Here is an 18,683-nt window from a genome sequence, read left to right on the forward strand (position 1 = left end):
ATACAGTTCTGGTCACCAAATTATAGGAAAGATGTCAATAAAATTGAGAGAGTACAGAGGAGGTTTACTAAAATGTTGCCTGGGTTTCATCTCCTAAATTACAGAGAAAAGTTGAACAAGTTAGGTCTTTATTCTTTGGAGCATAGAAGGTTAAGCGGGGATTTGATAGAGGTGTTTAAAATTATGAGGGGGATTGATAGAGTTGATGTGGATGGGCTTTTTCCATTGAGAGTGGGGAAGATTCAAACAAGAGGGCAGGAGTTGAGAGTTAAAGGGAAAATGTTACCACTCAGAGAGTGGTAGCTGTGTGGAACGAGCTTCCAGCAGAAGTGGTAGAGGCAGGTTCGATGTTGTCGTTTAAAGTTAAATTGGATAGATATATGGACAGGAAGGGAATGGAGGGTTATGGGCCTAGTGCAGGTTGGTGGGACTAGGGGACAGTAACAGTTCGGCACGGACTAGAAGAGCCGAGATGGCCTGTTTCCGTGCTGTAATTGTTATATGGTTATAAGGTACAGGAACCTGAAGACCTACACTCAGTGATTTGGGATCAGCTTCCCCCCTCCATCATCAGACTTGCTAATGGTCGATGAATCTATGAACTGCCTCTCAATTCCTCTTTTTCACAATTTATTTTCTTTTATAATTCACAATAATTTTATGTCTTTGCTGCTGTGATAACGAAGTTGAAAGTAAATTTATTGTCAAAGTATACATATGTCACCACGTACAACCCTGAGATTTACTTGCAGGCATTCATAACAAATGCAAGAAACACAATGGAATCAACGGAAGATCCCACACAACAGGACGCACAAACAACCAATGTGACAATAAACTGCAAATACAAAAATAAAAAGAAATAATAATAAATAAATGTTAAATCTGGCTATAGGCATTAATTTAGCTTTGTATACTTTCAACTTACTATCGTGCCCATCTTTGTGCTATTTCGTATACAATCCAAAAAAGTTTCACTCTGCTTCCTTGAACTAAAGATGTTGAATCTGTATTTGGAGTTGGGAGCAATAAGGGGTATTGGAAGAGGAATATTGAAACAGATACTATCTTAAGGGAACATAATGGGTCGATGTTGAGATATTTCGATTATAGAAACAGTCTTAAGGAATATAGTTACAAAATAAGAGAGTGGTCAAACGTATATGGAGTAAGGACGCTGACGATACAATAATCTTTCAGTTTCCATGTACTGAACTCGCAGAGCCCAAACACACAGGTTGACGGTGCAAATCTTTCAAGTCCTCCAGCCACAAGGTGTCAGTGACAACGCAACGAAGAATCTGCATGCGCCTATTTATGTGCCCTTTTCACTGCCGGATGAGAACAGAAAGGACGCGACTCGCCTTGGTAAGATAATTAGCAAAAGGTCCTTCTTAATAGAGACAAATAGTGATAAGATATGACGCACAATATTTTGAGTTGCAATCGGAATCCTGTTTTTCAGGAAGGAGCGAAGGCCAGACCCAGCTTTGAGAGGGGTGGGGGTGGTAAGAGTGGGTCCTAGTCCGGCTCCTTCCACGAGGGTGTCAGTGTGGGACGCGGAACCGGTGAGTGTACTGCGGCGGGACGAGCTGATGGTTGAGAATAGACCAGGGAGATATATCAATCTTTTTGTATCAATGTTCGAACTCCGGGCTGTGTCGCGGCGTTCCATTCGAACTCCGGGCTGTGCCGCGGCGTTCCATTCGAACTCCGGGCTGTGCCGCGGCGTTCCATTCGAACTCCGGGCTGTGCCGCGCCGTTTCATTCGAACTCCGGGCTGTGTCGCGCCGTTTCATTTCTTCCGTGGGCAGCCTCTTCAATTACTGGACACGTTTCATTGGCGGCGGACCCTGCTCCGTCACCTCGCCACCGATTGGAGTACTCTCCCCCGAACTTCTCATGGGCCGGGGCAACTTGACCAGCTGATGCAACCGGCTGTCACATTGCAGCAGAGGTTAATCTCTGTAACATAGGTTAAGATCACGGTAGCAGGGTCTCAATGCTTACGTTAACATCCCTTTTTAAAGTCTCATGATTATCCCCAGAGTGCTTATAAAGAGGACTGTATTCAAGTTTTTCTTTGGTTTCGTTTTACTGGAAATCTCATTTTCACTCCTGAGATTTTGTTGGTTCTTGTTGTGCTCTGGGCAAATAACGAGCAGGCAAATAAGCTGCAGGCGAGCACAACGTCCTCGCCTCCCATTGTTTACCCAGACTTGCATACTTTGCAAACGGAACAACCCTCGATTCAAAGTCGCATCTTTCGTACGTTCTCTGTGGTGTCTTGCCACCTCTGTACATCTCCAACCTGGTCTGGTTTCACAAGCGGTGGGAGTGGTAAAATGTTGATGTTCAAGGGGGAGCGGCTATCTTTGCACTGAAAACAAACGTCATGTTGGCCTTTAACTGCTCGAACAACACAGCGCCCTGGGGAGACTACATATGCAGTGGAACTTAGTTTTCTGCTGCTAAACCACTTTATGCTCGCTGGGGATGGAACTCAAATATTTACCGAACAGGTTCCCAGGTCTGTCAGAGTAGTGATTGGGCAGGCTAGTTAATCTCTGGCAGGTCCGATTGAGTCAGTTATTCAGCGCTGAAACAGGCCCTTTGGCTCAACTGGTCCAAGGCGTATACCTGAGCTAGTCCTATTTGCTTGTGTTGGGTTGGTATTCCTTTATCTGTAGACCCACCGTAACTGTCCCCTGCTCTGCAGCTTCCTCTGGCAGCTTCTTCCATCCCCTATGAAAATGTTTCCCCTTGGGTCCCATTTCACTTCAAATCTATGTCCTCCAGTTCTAACTCCCCTACCCTGTGATCGTCCACGTTCTGCATGTCTCTCACGGTTTTGCATAGACCTCTGAGGCCACCTCCTTACATTCTTTTTTTTGGGGGGGGGAGGAGTTCCAGCCTATCCAATTTATCCTTGTAACTCGAGCCTTCAAAGTACAATGCAAATTTAGTATCAAAGGTATATGTCACCATTTAATACACTGAGATTCATATTCTTGTGGGCCTTCACCGAAAAACAAATAAACAACAGATTCTGTTCATCGGTTAGATGAAAAACTACAGAATTATAGGCTAACAACCAACGTACAAAAGAGTGCGAGCTATGCAATTGTATATAAACAATAACGATAAATAGGATAGGAATAACACTGAGGACAGGAGTTGTAAAAGTCCTTGAAAGTGAGTCCATTGCTGGTGGAATCTGTTCAGTGTTGTGGTGCGTGAGGTTATCCATGCTGGTTCAGGGGTTATGCAGGCCTGCTGGTAACCCCTCCTGTTCCAGATTAATGAGAACTTTCCGGTAGCTGGGCGAGGGAAAAACTCCCAAGTGCAGATGCAGCTGGCACAGTGTTTAGCATGGCACTAGTACAGTGCCAGTGACCCGGGTTCCATTGTTGCTCATGCCTGTCTGGAGTCTGCGTGTTCTCCCCGTGACCACATGGGTTTCCTAGGGGTGCTCTGGTTTCCTCCCACAGTCCAAAGATGAAGGGGTTAATAGAATAATTGATCATGTGTGTGTAATTGGGCACTGGAAGGGCCTGTTACCATGACTTACCTCTTTTTTTAAAAAAAAAGGTGTCTCAGCTGCTGGGATGTTACTTGGCTCTTCTTTTGGTTCAGCGTTACCACCTGACAGCGAATTGTTACCACTGTGTTGAAAACGGTATCCCAAACACGTGGGGTGATAAGTAAACTGCCCCTAGTTAGCAGGTGAGTGCTAGAGCCTTGAGAGGGGGAGAGGAGTGGACGAGAATCTCTACTGAAAACGTGGGATTTCGTCAAATCCTTCACCGGTAAGGCTGTCCCCCACCATCGAGCACTGCTGCAGAAAAGCAGCATCCATCGTGGAGGACCCGTACCATTCAGGCCGTGTTGTCCTCTCATCCGGCCTTCAGGCAGGAGGCGCAGCAGCCGCAGGTCTCACCCCATCAGGTTCAGGAACAGTTGTTACCCTACAACTATCAGGCCTCCGAACCAGCACGCATAACTTCACTCACCTCAGTGCACAACCTACAGAATTACGTTCAAGGTCTCTGCACGTCATGTCCGCAGTGTTTGTTTGTTTATTTATTTGTATAGTTGGTCGTCTTTTGCACAGTGTAGTTTGCCAGTATTTGTTTTGTGTAGTTTTCATAAATTCTAATTCAATATTTTCTGTAAAATGCCTGTGAGAGTGTAAATCTCAGGGTTGTATATGGTGAAATATCTGCACTCTGATAATAAATTTATTTTGACATTTGAGAATAAAAAAATGGGATTGATGCAGGATTGGTGTAACTGGCTGGTTGGTGGTCAGTACAGACTCTGGGCTGAAGGGCCTGCTTTCACACTGATGACTTCATGATTTGCAAAAAAAAATTAAGAATAAAACAAGATTGTGCTTTTTTTTTAACCCTTCCCTACTGTTGCAGCTGGACACTGGAATAACTCACAATGGCCCTGCCATCGCTCTACCTCTCTCCTCACCCTCATAACTTCCAGAATGCCAAGGTTCTTATTGCTCTGGAGTACGGGAAGCTGAAGCTGAAGGTGGTGGAAGTCCGTGGACCGTCAGCCGGTGATGCGTTAACCAGCTCGACACTGGACAGGCTGCCGGCCCTGGAGGCCGCCCCCGAAATGCACATCTGCGGCGCGTCTGCAGTGGCGCACTACCTGGTCCCCGAGCGGATGAGGGGCCGCGGCCCAAAGGAAGCCGCCTTGGTGCAGCAGTGGGTGAGCTACGCGGACATCGAGGTGGTCCCGTCAGCCTGCGCATGGGCCTTCCCAGCTCTGGGCTTACTGAAGCACAACAAACAGGTACTGTCCTTCAAACCGAGCCCCCAGAGGGCAGCCCCGGGGTGCGGCAGATAGAACTGCTGCCTCACGGCTTCGAGGATCCCAGTTCATTTCCAATATCACTGACGTGAGTCACGAAATTTGTTGTTTTGTAGCAGCAGTACATTGCAATACATAAAAAGAAACAATTCTCCTCAAACTCCTGATGAAATATAGCCAGTATTTTGGGCCAAAACCCTTCATCAGTGAAATAGGATTGCTCTGCGGACTGACTACAGGGGCTCAATGGGCTGTGTGATTGGAGGAGTGTGAAATGTCAGTGCAATATGCCAACAAATTGAAGCCTCTCGAGTATTGAAGAGTGGATGTGGAGAGAATGTTTCCTATAGTGGGTGAGTCTAGGACCAGAGGGCACAGCCTCAGAATAGAGGGACATCACTTTAGAACAGATGAGGAATTTCTGAAAACATATAAAAATCTGCACAGTACTGTAGGAATGGAATTCGGCCACCCAGAGTGTAGTCACTCTGTGGAATACATTGCCACAATTGGCTGTATAATATTGGTTATATTTAAAACTCAGGTTGATTAGATGGAGGAGCAGAATTAGGCCATTCAGCCCATCAAGTCTGCTCTGTTATGCAATTATTATTCCTCTTAAACCCATTTTCTACCTTTACTAATCAAGAACTTATCAACCTCATATTAAATACATGGGGAGAAGGCAGGAGAATGGAGTTGAGAGAGAAAATAAATTGGTCACAGTAGAATGGTGGAGCAGACTTGATGGGCTAATTCTCTTCTTACAGTACTGTGCAAAAGTCTCAGGCAGCCAAGATTTTTTTTATATGGTTTCAGACGGTACGGCCTCCACAGAGTCCTGATCTCAACGTCATCAAGGCTGTCTGGGATTGCCTGGAGAGACGGAAGCAGGTGAGATAGTAGAAGTCTGCAGCGGAACTGTGTCATTCCGGTGGCTTAATCAGCGATGGGAGCAGTGCAGAGAGGATTGAATAGAAGTACAGAAGGGACAAGTGGAGGGGTTATTGTTGGGAGTGGGAGCGTCAGGCTTTGGCTCAAAGGAGGCATTGGCTCAGAAGAGGCATTGGCTCTGGGTAAGTTGACCGGGTAGGTTTCTCATTACAAACAAAAGAAAATCTGCAGACACTGGAAATCCAAGCAACACACGCACGCGCACGCACACGCACACAGACACACACGTGCACACACACACACAGACACAGACACACACAGACACACACAGACACACACACACACAGTGCTGGAGGAGCTCAGCAGGCCAGGCAGCGTTGATGGGGAAAAGAGTACAGATGACGTTTTGGGCCGAGATCTCTGGTCCTGCCAAAGGGTCTTGGTCCAAAACGTCGACTGCACTTTATTCCATAGATGCTGACTGGCCTGCTGAGCTCCTCCAGCATTTTGTGTGTGTTTCCAGGTAAGTTTCTGTTAAGTTTCCTTTTTTTCTTACTATTTCAGGGGAATTAGTGCAGTTTATTTGTGTGTTTTTCTTGCTGGATATTGGCGTGTGGGAGAAGTGCGTCCGGCTGCAGCTCCTTCAAGACCGTGTTAGGGATCTGGAGCAGGAGCTGGATGACCTTTGGCCTATATGGGAGAGCGAGGAGATCATCTATTAGAATTAAGTTGCAGGAGGTGGGTAGCTGGCTGGCTGTCCAGGAGAAGGATGGGACAATGTATAGGCAGTTAGTGCAGAGCACCCCAAGGCCATTCCTCTCAATAATAAGTATAACGTTTTGGATACTATTATGCGGGATGACCTCCCAGGGGAATGCCACGTTACTGGCACTGAAGGATGGCTCTGTGGTGCAGAAGCGAAAGAGGGAGAAGAGAGGAGTGGCAGTGATGAGAGGACTCAGCAGTCAAAGGAACAGACGGGAGATTCTGTGGACACGAATGGGACATCTGGATGGAATGTTGCCTCCCAGCTGCCAGGGTCAGGGATGTCTTGGATCGCGTCCACAGCATTTTAGTGGGGAGGGCGGGAGACCAGCCAGATGCCTCAGTGCAAATTGGTACCAATGACACAGGAAGAAAAAGCAAAGAGGTCCTGAAGAGAGAATTGAGAGAGGTTGGCAGAAAGCTGAGATTAGGACCTCCAGGGTGATCATTTCTGGTTTGCTACCTGTGCCATGCACCAGTGAGAATAGAAGCAGAACGATTTGGCAAATTAATGCGTGGCTGAGAAGCTGGTGCGGGGGCAAGCCTTCAGGTTCTTGGATCTTTGGGATATCTTTTGGGGGAGGTATGATCTGTAGGACAAAGTCAACATGGTTTTCTTGAGGGAAAATCTTGCCTGACGAACCTGTTGGAATTCTTTGAGGAGATCACAACTGGGATAGATAAAAGGGGATGCAGAGGGTGTTGTATATTTGTATTTTCAGAAGGCCTTTGACAATGTGCCACTCGATCAGGCTGCTTACTAAGTTGAGAACTCATGGTATTACAGGAAAGTTACTTGCGTGGTTAGAGCATTGGCTGGTTGGTAGGAGGCAGCAAGTGGGAATAAAAGGACGCTTTTCTGGTTGGCTGCCCGTGACTAGTGATATTCCGCAGGGGTCAGTGATGGGACCACTGCTTTTCATGCTGTATATCAGTGATTTAGATGATGGAATAAATGGCTTTGTTGCCAAGTTTTCCGGTGATATGAAGATTGGTGGAGGGGCAGGTAGTGTTGAGGAAACAGGAAGGCTACAGAAGGACTTAGACGAGTTAGGAGAATGGGCAAGAAAGTGACAAATGAAATACAATGTTGTAAAATGAATGGTCATGCACTTTGGTAGAAGAAATGAATGTGCAGACTATTTTCTAAACGGGGAAAATCCAAAAATCTGAGATGCAAAGGGTCTCATGCCAAACACCCTAAAGGTTGACTTGCAGTTTGAGTCAGTGGTGAGGAAGGCAAAAATGATGTTCGCAGTCATTTCGAGAGGTCCAGAATATAAAGAGCAGGGAAGTGATGCTGAGGCTTTATAAGGCACTTGGGAGGCCTCACCTTGAGTATTGTGAACAGTCTTTGGCTTCTTGTATAAGAAAAGATGTGTTGGCATTGGAGAGGGTCCAGAGGAGGTTCACAAGGATGATTCTGGGAATGAAAGGGATATCATACAATGTTTGATGGCTCTGGGTCTGTACTTGCTGGAATTTAGAAGGATGAGGGGGGAATTCATTGAAACCTTTTGAACGTTGAAAGGCTGAGACTGTAGATGAGGAAAGAATGTTTCTCATGGTGGAGGAGTCTGGGACAAGGGGGCTCAGGCTCAGGACGGGAGGTGTCCATTTCAAACAGAGATGCGGAGGAATTTCTTTAGCTAGAGGGTGGTGAATTTGTGGGATTTGTTACCACAGGAGGCTGTGGAGGCCAGGTCTTTCGGTATATTTAAGGCAGAGATTGATAGGTTCTTGTTTGGACTTGGCACCAAAGGTTACAGGGTGAAGGCCAGGGAATATGGTTGAGGAGGGGAAGAAATGATCTGCTATGATTGAATGGCGGAGCAGACTTGATGGGCCAAGTGGCCTAAATCTGCTCCAAGGTCTTATGGTCTCAGTTGTCCAAGAAGTTTGCCCAACAATCTACCAGCTGATCATCTTATCAAACAACACAATAGTGTACTTAGCGAATTTAAAGGTAAAGGGTAGTCACATCAGATATTGATCTGATTCAGTTTTTACCGTTTTCTGTTCTTTATAGTAATTTTTTTGATATTTAGAAACTTCATTATTTTTGACAGCATCTTCGCTTTACAGAATTTCGTTTACGTGTGCATATGACTTCTGATGTCCTCTGGTCCAACTGTGATTCAGACATTTCAGTGCAGGCTGAACAATCTTGGGAGATGGGGACAGTGAAGGGAGATGGGAGGAATGACTGGGCTACTCCCCCGGGTGAGAGGGTTGTCAAGTGGCTCAAAATTATGCCATGTTCTTTTGGGGTTTGGAAGTAGGATGGATGAAGCATGTCAGATCGTGACGGGCTGCGCTTGTGTCGTTGTGGTTCTGAGCCTGCTGCTGGCTGAGTCTCGGACAAAGGGCCATGGCTGTAAGTCTGCCAATTGTTCGGAAAAGCCACCCTGTTTCCCTGCTCTCCTCTCACTTTGCCTTGAATTCCCCTTCATAATTTTAAGGTGATTGAAAGAAGATACCGGGTGGGTGTCAGAGTTAGTTTTTTTTATACGTAGTGTTTGGTGTGTGGAATGCGCTGCCAGGGGTGGGGATGGCAGATATATTAGGGTCACTTAACACTTAGGTAGGCACGTGCATGATGGAAAAATGGAGAGTTAGGTTGTTTGGTCTTAGAATAGGTTAAAGGGTCCAGTACTGTGCTGTAGTTTTATAGACAATAGGTGCAGGAGTAGGCCATCTGGCCCTTCGAGCCAGCACCGCCATTCACTGTGATCATGGCTGATCATCCACTATCAGTATCCAGTTCCTGCCTTATCCCCATAACCTTTGATTCTGTTATCTTTAAGAGCTCTCTCCATCTCTTTCTTGAAAGCATCCAGAGACTTGGCCTCCACTGCATTCTGGAGCAGAGCATTCCACATATCCACCACTCTCTGGGTGAAAAAGATTTTCCTCAATTCTGTTCTAAATGGCCTACCCCTTATTCTTAAACTGTGGCCTCTGGTTCTGGACTCACCCATCAGTGGGAACATGCTTCCTGCCTCCAGCATGTCCAATCCCTTAATAATCTTATATGCTTCAATCAGATCCCCTCTCATCCTTCTAAATTCCAGTGTATACAAGCCCAGTCGCTCCAATCTTTCAACATATGACAGTCCCGCCATCCTGGGAATTAACCTTGTGAACCTACGCTGCACTCCCTCAATAGCAAGAATGTCCTTCCTCAAATCTGTAGACCAAAACTGCACACAATTCTCCACGTGTGGTCTCACCGGGGCCCTGTACAGCTGCAGAAGGACCTCTTTGCTCTTATACTCAACTCCCCTTGTTATGAAGGCCAGCATGCCATCAGCTTTTTTCACTGCCTGCTGTACTTGCATGCTTGCTTTCAGTGACTGATGTACAAGAACACCGAGATCTCGTTGTGCTTCCCCTTTTCCTAACTTGACTCCATTTTCTGTGTTTATCCCCTTTGCCTGAAACAATGGAACCTGCCTCCATTCAGCAGTCACTGCATTCCAGATGGCAACCACTCCCTTGTGTAAATAATGTGTCTTACAACTCCTGTGCTTTTACACTCACCACTTTAAAGTTCAAAGTAAAATTTATCAGTGTACATACATGTCACCACAGACAACCCTGAGATTCTTTTTCTACAGGCATACTTAGCAAACCTATAGCATAGTAACTGTAAACAGGATCAATGAACAACAAACTGTGCCGAGCAAATATAAATAAATAGCAATAAATAACAAGAGGTAAAGAGTCCTTAAATTGAGACCATCGGTCCTTGAACCAGGAGGCCAATCCTTCCCCTCTGGGAACATCCACTGAGTCTTTCCATCCCCTCCATCTACTCTGTCTTTCTAACTTATTAACTTATTCCGGCGGGGGAAGAGTGCATTTAATCAGAGTAGATGCCATTTACTGGCGGAACAATCCCCCCCCTACCCCCGTCACATTCGACCTCCCCTTATTTTCCTGGAAGCTGACACTTGATTTTCTCTTGCCCCACTCGAAACCTGCCACCCGCATGTGAGGATTATCACTCAGTTAGAGAGAGAAGGTGCAGACTTCTCCAAGACTGCACCAGAGATCAGGATTGAAACTGGGTCCTTCGGTTGTGAGGCACAGGAGCTCACTGCTGCACTTCTGTGCCTCCCCTGAAATGTTTCAGGTTTCTGATGCTGCCTTGGATGTTGAATAACCTCCCCCTCTCGTTACCTGTTATTGCAGGCCGTCGAAAGAGCAAAGCTGGATTTGCAGAAGGCTCTGCGGTTCCTCGATGACCATCTCAACCTGCGGACCTATCTGGTGGGAGAGGCGGTCACCTTGGCGGACATTGCCATGAGCTGTGCTCTGCTGCTGCCCTACCAGCACGTAAGTAGCACGACTTCTGCAAGCAATTTCCAACTTGGTAGAAGAATCAAACAAGCTACAACTATCTTCCACACTGAGGCTTCCTTCAGTGGCCGTGACCTTTGTATTGTGGGAAGGAGTTTGCCTTTTCATTCTTGATTAGTTAAATAGGAAGATTTCTCTTCAGGAACTACTCCGGAAGTGATGTCCCATGGTAGCTGGTACCTGATTTATTACTGTCAAGTCCCGAGGTGCAGTGAGAAGCTTTGTTTACATGTCTTGTAAGGAAGTTTAAGTTTGTACAACAGGATCAAGGATCAACTTAATTCGTCTTATAACTTACATCTATTACTTCCCGGTGGCCCAATGTTTTAATTACGATTCCCATTCTGACGGGTCGGTCCATAGCCTCCTCTTGTGCCACAATGAGGCCACCCACTGGCTTGAGAAGCAACACCTCATGTTCTGTCGGGGTAGCCTTCAACCTGATGGCATGAATATTGATTTCTTCTTCATGTTAGAAAAAAATTCCCTCCCTCTTCCCTCTTCTACTCCCTACTCTGGCCCCTTACCTCTTCTCACCTGCCTGTCTCCTTAATGCCCCTCCTTCTTCCCTTTCTCCTATGGGCCACTTTCCGTTCAGATTCCCCCATCTTCAGTCCTTTATCTTTCCCACCCATTGGGCTTCACCCTATCACCTTCCAGCTAGCCTCCTTCCCCTCCCCTCACCTTCTCATTCTGGCGTCTGCCCCCTTCCTTTTCGGTCCTGAAGAAGGATCTGGGTCTCATTTTGTCTCAAGTTCATTTCCATAGACGCTGCCCGACCTGCTGAGTTCCTCCAGCGTTTTGTGTGTCCTGTTTAGGGATTTGCTGTGATGTGCTGGCATGACATGCACCAGTGAACGACAAATGGAAAAGTGTTAAAAGAATGTGCAGTGTAACATTTAGTTGCAGGGAGCGCAGTGTAGGTAAAGATCAGCTTTCTTTGTCGCATATGCATTGAAACACCGTTTGTGTGAAATCAAACCAGTGAGCATTGCTCTGGGGGCAGCATGCAAGTATCACCACACTTCTGCCCGCATCTCAGGGACCCTAACTCTGCACCTTCAGGAACGTGCGATGAAACCCAGGCCATCACGGGGCGAACAAACAGACTCCTTACAGGCCGAGGCGGGAATCGAATCACGATCGGTGAAAGGTGATGCAGTACAGCAGGCGTGCTGACCGCCATGTTACTGCGCCAGCTACACTGGACCCGATTAAGGTGCAAAGGCCACGATGAGGTTGATTGAAAAATCATGAGTTCATCCTTATCATACAGGAGGTCTGTTCAAAACTTTTGTGCAGAATATCCCAAGTTTGGAGCTTAATGTGCACAGTTTGCTATTGGGGTATAATTAGTCCCAAAATATCCCTTTATTTCGATACGACTGTAATAACCTGAGTGCACAGCCTCGGGATATGAGGATGTCCCTTTACAACAGAGATAAAGAGGAATTTCTTTAGCCAGAGGGTAGTGAATTTTTGGAATCCATTGCCACAGACGGCTGTGGATTCTTGATGGGGTCTTGATTAGTCAGGGCATCAGAGATTACGGGGAGAAGGCAGAAGAATGTGGGTGAGAGGAGCAACAGGCCATGGTGGAATGGTGCAGACTTCATGGGCGAAGTGTTCCATTTCAGCTCCCATATCTTATTGTCTAACCTGAGATGTGAGAACTGGAGATGTTGTAATCTGGGGCAATAGACTGCTAGAGGAACACAGCGGGCCGAGCAATATCTGTTGGGGGTGGGGGGTGGGGAAGTGGGGCCTGGGTGGTTGCTGGAGGAAGGAAAGGATGGCATTTTGGCTCGTAAAGCCAACACCTTGATTCATGCAGAGCAGCTGGGCATACTTTCTACCGTGGTAGAGGACTGTTTCCTCACAGCACCAGAGACTGGAGTTTGATCCTGACCTTCAGCGCTGTCTGTGTGGAATTTGCCTGTTTCTTCCCGGGACCGCGTGGACTTCCCTATTACCGATAAATTTGGCTGCCTGATGGTAGGTGGTAACAGAATCAAGAGCAGAGCTTTTTGGACCTCAGAGTATTGGTTTCAAGGAAACAAGTGGGGTCTCCTATTTTACGTGAAGGCATGAGAATACTTAAAGGTAAGATGTGCTGTCTTTATGCTGGCTCACCAGCATAAAAGCTGAAAGCATGTCTAAATGATCAGCTGCTTGTCAGCATGCATTAGCTATAAATGACGGAGATGAGGAGGAATTTCCGTAGCCAGGAGGGGGTGAATTTGTGGGATTCGTTGCCACAGATGGCCTTTGAGGCCAAGACATTGGGCATATTTAAAGTGGAGGTTGATTGGTTCGTGATTAGTAAGGGTGTCAAAGGTTACGGGGTGAAGGCAGGAGAATGGGGTTGGGAGGGATAATAAATCAGCCCTGATGATAAAGCAGTGAAAATTCAGTGGGCCAAGCTGCCTAATTCTGTTCCTATGTCTTATGGTCTTATTTGGAAAGCAAGTGCTGCATCAAATTAAATGTTGTGGGCTTGTCCTGATAATCTTATACAACAGAAGTCATCTGCACAAGTAAATGTGTGCACGGGTGCAGTGAAAAACTTACTTGCAGCAACATCACAGGCTCCCAGAGGCACAACATTCACAAGAAAAGCACAAATTAAACATGTTACACAAAATTACACAAGCCATGCTGTCTTCTTGCTATTACCATTGTGTAGAAGATCGAGGAGCCACACCACCAGGTTCAGAAACAGTTAGTTACCTTCAACCATCAGACTTGTGAATCAGTGTGGGTAACTTCACTCACCTCAACTTTGAATTGATTCTACAACCTGCAGATTCGCTTTCAGGATCTCTGTACAGCTCCTTTTCTCAGTATTATTTTTTATTTGTGCAATTTGTCTACTTTGGCTCTTTGGTTGTCAGTCTTTTGTTTTTCATAATTTCTATTGTATTTCTTTATTTTTCTATGAATGAATCTCAAAGTGGTGTATAGTAACATATTTATACTTTCATAATAAATGTTTACATTGCTGTGAATAATTTGGCTTCTGTCCTGCTGTTACGAGACTCTTGAATGGTGTTCTTGTTAAATAGCAATGAACTCTTGACCTCTTTGTCTACCTGGCGTTGCTGTTGTACTTTCTTTGCTGATTTCACACACAATGGTGCAGGAACTCAGCAGGTCAAGCAACATCTGTGGAGGGAAATAAGAGAGTCAAAGTTTTGGACCAAGACGCTTCATCAGGGTCCCTGCCTGAAACGTTGACCGTTTACTTCCCCTCCACAGATGCTGCTCGACTTGCTGAGTTCCTACAGCATTTTGTGCGTGCGTTGCTTAAGATTTCTGGCATCTGCAGAATCTCTTGTGACCTTATTGGTATGCCTGCATGGCATTTTCCCTGTTCTGCATTCTGTTAGTGCTTTTACTTTTGTACCAGCTGGATGTACTTCTCTTGTTGGAATAATCTGTATGTTTGGTATGCAAAGCAAAGTTTCTCACTGTATCTTGTACAGATTATGATACTAGGCCCATTACCAATACCTTACCATTAGTATAAAGGCTGTGCTCTTGGAAACGCTGTGCAGGGCATGTACTTAATTTATTGTGCTGTGTTGATTATTGCAGCGGTCCCCGAGCACCGGGCTGCAGAGCATGTGCTACCGGGCCGTCAGGAAACGATATGAGTCAGCTGCACCTTTCCTCATTCCCTGTCACGCACTGTTGAACTTGAACGTAGGGTTGCCAACCGTCCCGTATTTACCGGGACATCCCGTATATTGGGCTAAATTGGTTTGTCCCATGCCGGTCCGCCCTTGTCCCGTATTTCCCCCGCTAAGGTAGAGCGTTCCTATGAAACCTTTCGTGCCGAAATGGCGTAAAGCGCAGAAGCAATTACCATTAATTCATATGGGAAAATTTTTTGAATGTTCCCCGACCCAAAAAATAACCTAACAAATCATACGAAATAACACATAAAACCGAAAATAAATAACACTAACATATAGTAAAAGCAGGAATTATATAAATACACAGCCTATATAAAGTAGAAATAATGTATGTACGGTATAGTCGGGAAGATGAAGGCAAAACTGATTTGTGGGGGAGAAAAAATTCAGCACGTACGCGCATGCGCACACAGGTGCCCGTGCAAGGCTTCATGGTCATGGTAGTTTTTGCTTAGGGTAAAGTGTCCCGGGATTTGACTGCTACTTTTGTCCCTTATTTGGGAGTGAGAAAGTTGCCAACCGTAACTGTAAAAGACATGTTGAGGTGAATTTAACTCTACTTGAGCACCCCCCCCCCCCCCCCCGGTCGGCCAGTCCACAAGAATATTGTCAATATTAAACCGGTCCGCGGTGCAAAAAGGGTTGGGGACCCCTGGATTATTCTGTTGTCACTTCATGTTCATGCTGTTGTGTGTTTTCCCCCACAGGTCTTTGAGCCTGGTTTCAGGAAACCTTATGTGAATGTGAATCGCTGGTTCCTGACCTGTGTCAACCAGCCCGAGTTCAAGAGAGCCCTGGCTGAAGTTAAGCTGTGTGAGAAGATTGGATCCGTGACTAGAGAGAAATGTGCAGGTGAGAACTTTGGGGGGAGTGGGTGACGGATGGAGAAGTATTCAATAGGTGGTAGTGTCCACCAGAAAGAGGAGGATTGTGACTGCTCCAGAGAAACCAGTTTGGGAGCATAAGCAATAGAAGCAGAAGAATGCCATTCACTCCATGAAGTCTGCTCTGCCTGATTTATTACCCCTCTCCTACCTTCTCCCTGTAACTTTTGATGCCCTTACCAATTAAAGGCATCAAATAAGCAATTAAGCAATCCTTTTATATTCTAGTCCTCTGGAAATGAATGCTAACATTACATTTGGCCTTTGTTACCACTGACACAAACAGCAAGCCAACCTTCAGGGATTCCTGCACGAGGTCTCCCAAGCCCCTTTGCATCTCCAATTTCTGAATAAACTGGCTGTTTAGAAAATTCTCTACACCTTTATTCTTTCTACTAAAGTGCATGACCACAGACTTGCCGACACTATATTCCATCTGCCAGTTCTTTGTCCGTTCTCCTACTGTGTCTAAGTCCTTGTGCAGACTCTGTGGTTTCTGAACACTCCCTGTCCCTCCAGCTATTTTTGTATCATCAAATCCATGCTGACCATCAGCACCCTCATTTACACTAATCCCACCTTTTATTCTCACCACCTCATTAATTCCATCATGTTAGTATTTATTTAATATTGATGCATATATGAAGATACAGTGAGAAGCTTGTCTTGCATTCTGTTCATACAGAATAAACCATTACACTGTGCATTGAGGTAGAATAAATAAGAAAATAACAATGCAGAATAAAGCACAGATGGAAAGTGTGCATGGAGCTGGTTGGATTCGAACCCAGGACCAGTTGCTATGAAGTCCGGATGCGAATACCAGGGCACCACTGGCACAGACCGTTGGAAGACGGGAGCAGACAAAATGTCTGGGGTGGGTGGAGTGTTTGATTATGCTGGTTGTTTTGCTGAGGCAGTGAGAAGGTTAGACAGAGTCCCTAGAGGGGAGGCTGGTTCCTGTGATGTGTTGAGCTGTGTCCACAGCTCTCTGCAGTTTCTTGTGGTCACAGGCCGAGCAGTTACCGTGCCAAGCTGTGATGTATCCAGACAGAATGCTTTCAATGGTGCATCGATAACAATTGGCATGAGCCAATGGGGATGTACCCAGTTTCTATCACTCACCTATACACGAGGGGAAATTTTACATCAGGCAATTAACCCACCAACTTGCACTTCTTTGGGATGTTGGAGGGAGTGTGTGAACTCCACACACAGACATGCACCAGATGTTGGGATTGAGCCTGAATCTCTGGCACTCTGTGCACCACTGAAGAAAAAACTCAGAAAGCCACTCTTTGGGAGAAGGAGAGTGGATATCCAGTGGTCACTCCCTGTTAAAACGCTAAGACTGCAAAAATCCCAAAAGCAAGGCGATGAGTTTCATTGGGTGGCGAGTTTCAAAGGTGTTGAGAGAGTTGGGTAAGTAGACCAGGACAGAATGGGCTGAAGGGATCAAATGGCCTCTTTCTCCTTTTCATTCTTGATGGTAGTGTCTAGCATGGGAAGGGGGGGGGCAAATGTTTTTGAGAACATGTGACCAAATTGGCGATAATATTAAAAAAAACTCTCCCACATTCCATGGCAATCTTGATCAGAGATTATCGTCGATGAATGAATTAGTTAAAATAATTGGACCATTAGACCAGAAGATATAGGAGGAGAATTAAGCTATTTACCCCATTGAGTGTCAGAATTAGGCTATTTGCCCCATAGAGTGTCAGCCCTGCCATTTCATCATGGCCAATCCATTCTTCCTCTCAGACCCCAATCTCCTGCCTCTCCCTGTATCCCTTCAAGCCCTGACCAATCAAGAATTTATCAACCTCTACTTTAAATATACATAAAGACTTGGCCTCCACTTTTTCCTGTGGCAATGAATTCCACAGATTCACCACTTGCTGGTTAAAGAAATTCTTCCTCATTGCCATTCTAAAAGGACATCCCTCTATTCTGAGGCTGTGTCCTCACCATGGAAACAACCTCTCCACGTCCACTCTATCAAGGCCTTTTACCATTTGATGGGTTTCAATGAGGTCAACCCTCGTTCTTCTGAATTCCAGTGAATTCATGTATATAACACAAGAAATGTCAGCATGCTTTTACTACTGCCCTATGGATTTCATTTGCTGATGGTGGTGCGTTCAGATAATGTTATGAAAAAATAAATATTTGTGGTGGTGCTAAATTACGTACGTTACTTACTGTTATCGTCACTGAATGTCCAGTGGTTACTCACAACTGGTAGAAGAAAAAATACAAGCAGAGAGAAAACGAATGCCAACTGGCCCAGCTGTTTACTATCTATGTCAGCGGTCCCCAACCACCGGGCCGTGGACTGGTACCGGGCTGCAAAGCATGCGCTACCGGGCCATGAGGAGATGATGTGATTTGGCGATATGAGTCAGCTGCACCTTTCCTCATTCCCTGTCACGCACTGTTGAGCTTGAATGCACGCGAGGTCATTACCTGCGCGTCATCCATGTCAGCGCGGGAAGGAGATCAACTCCTCGAGCTTGCAAATGACGGTGGGCTGAAAAGTATGTTTGACATAACATCTCTGCCGGCATTCTGGATCAAAGTCAAGGCTAAGTATCCTGAGATAGCCACGAAAGCACTGAAAGCGTTGCTTCCACTTCCAACATTTTTCTGCAAAGCGGAGTTTTCTGCAATGAATGCAACGAAAACTAAATTGCGGAATAGACTGGACATAAGGAACCTCCTTCGAGTTTCGCCGTCTCCCATCACCCCTCGATAGGACCGTCTTGTTGCAGGGAAACAAGCCCAGGGCTCCCACTGATTTCAGCGATATTGGTGTGTTGCAATGATTTTATATGTTCATACGGAGAAAATATGTGCTGTGTGTTTAATATCCAAACGTTACCTAAAATGTTATAATGCTATTGACTTATATAACCATATAATAATTACAGCACGGAAACAGGCCATCTTCTGCCCTTCTAGTCCGTGCCGAACGCTACTCTCACCTAGTCCCACTGACCTGCACTCAGCCCATAATCCTCCATTCCTTTCCTGTCCATATAGCTATCCAATTTTTCTTTAAATGATAATATCGAACCTGCTTCTGCCACTTCTACTGGAAGTTTGTTCAACACTTACTTCAAGCTCCCCTGTCCTCCCCTGATAATTGACTTATCACTATATTCATGCGAGGAAAATATGCACTGTGTGTTTAATATTAAATTTGTTAGATAAACCCTTTTAGAAACGAAATTGAGTGTATTAG

General features: G+C 45.7%; 1 protein-coding gene across 2 annotated transcripts in view; it reads left to right on the forward strand.

The window, feature by feature from the left end:
* The first annotated feature begins 1,042 nt into the window (after positions 1 to 1,042).
* Positions 1,043 to 18,683, forward strand: part of vars1 (valyl-tRNA synthetase 1) — an 88,392-nt gene continuing 70,751 nt past the window's right edge. The window contains exons 1-4 of one of the 2 annotated variants that reach the window (XM_063048041.1): positions 1,043 to 1,368; positions 4,428 to 4,812; positions 10,687 to 10,830; positions 15,260 to 15,404. In XM_063048041.1, coding sequence (XP_062904111.1) covers positions 4,450 to 4,812; positions 10,687 to 10,830; positions 15,260 to 15,404 — 652 coding nt within the window. In that variant the 5' untranslated portion in view covers positions 1,043 to 1,368; positions 4,428 to 4,449. Of the gene's footprint in view, positions 1,369 to 1,504; positions 1,569 to 4,427; positions 4,813 to 10,686; positions 10,831 to 15,259; positions 15,405 to 18,683 lie in introns of those variants that run through there. The other variant, XM_063048042.1, reaches the window with a different exon arrangement.

The sequence above is a fragment of the Mobula hypostoma genome, chromosome 5 (genome assembly GCF_963921235.1).
Source record: "Mobula hypostoma chromosome 5, sMobHyp1.1, whole genome shotgun sequence".
NCBI classification, from domain to species: domain Eukaryota; kingdom Metazoa; phylum Chordata; class Chondrichthyes; order Myliobatiformes; family Myliobatidae; genus Mobula; species Mobula hypostoma.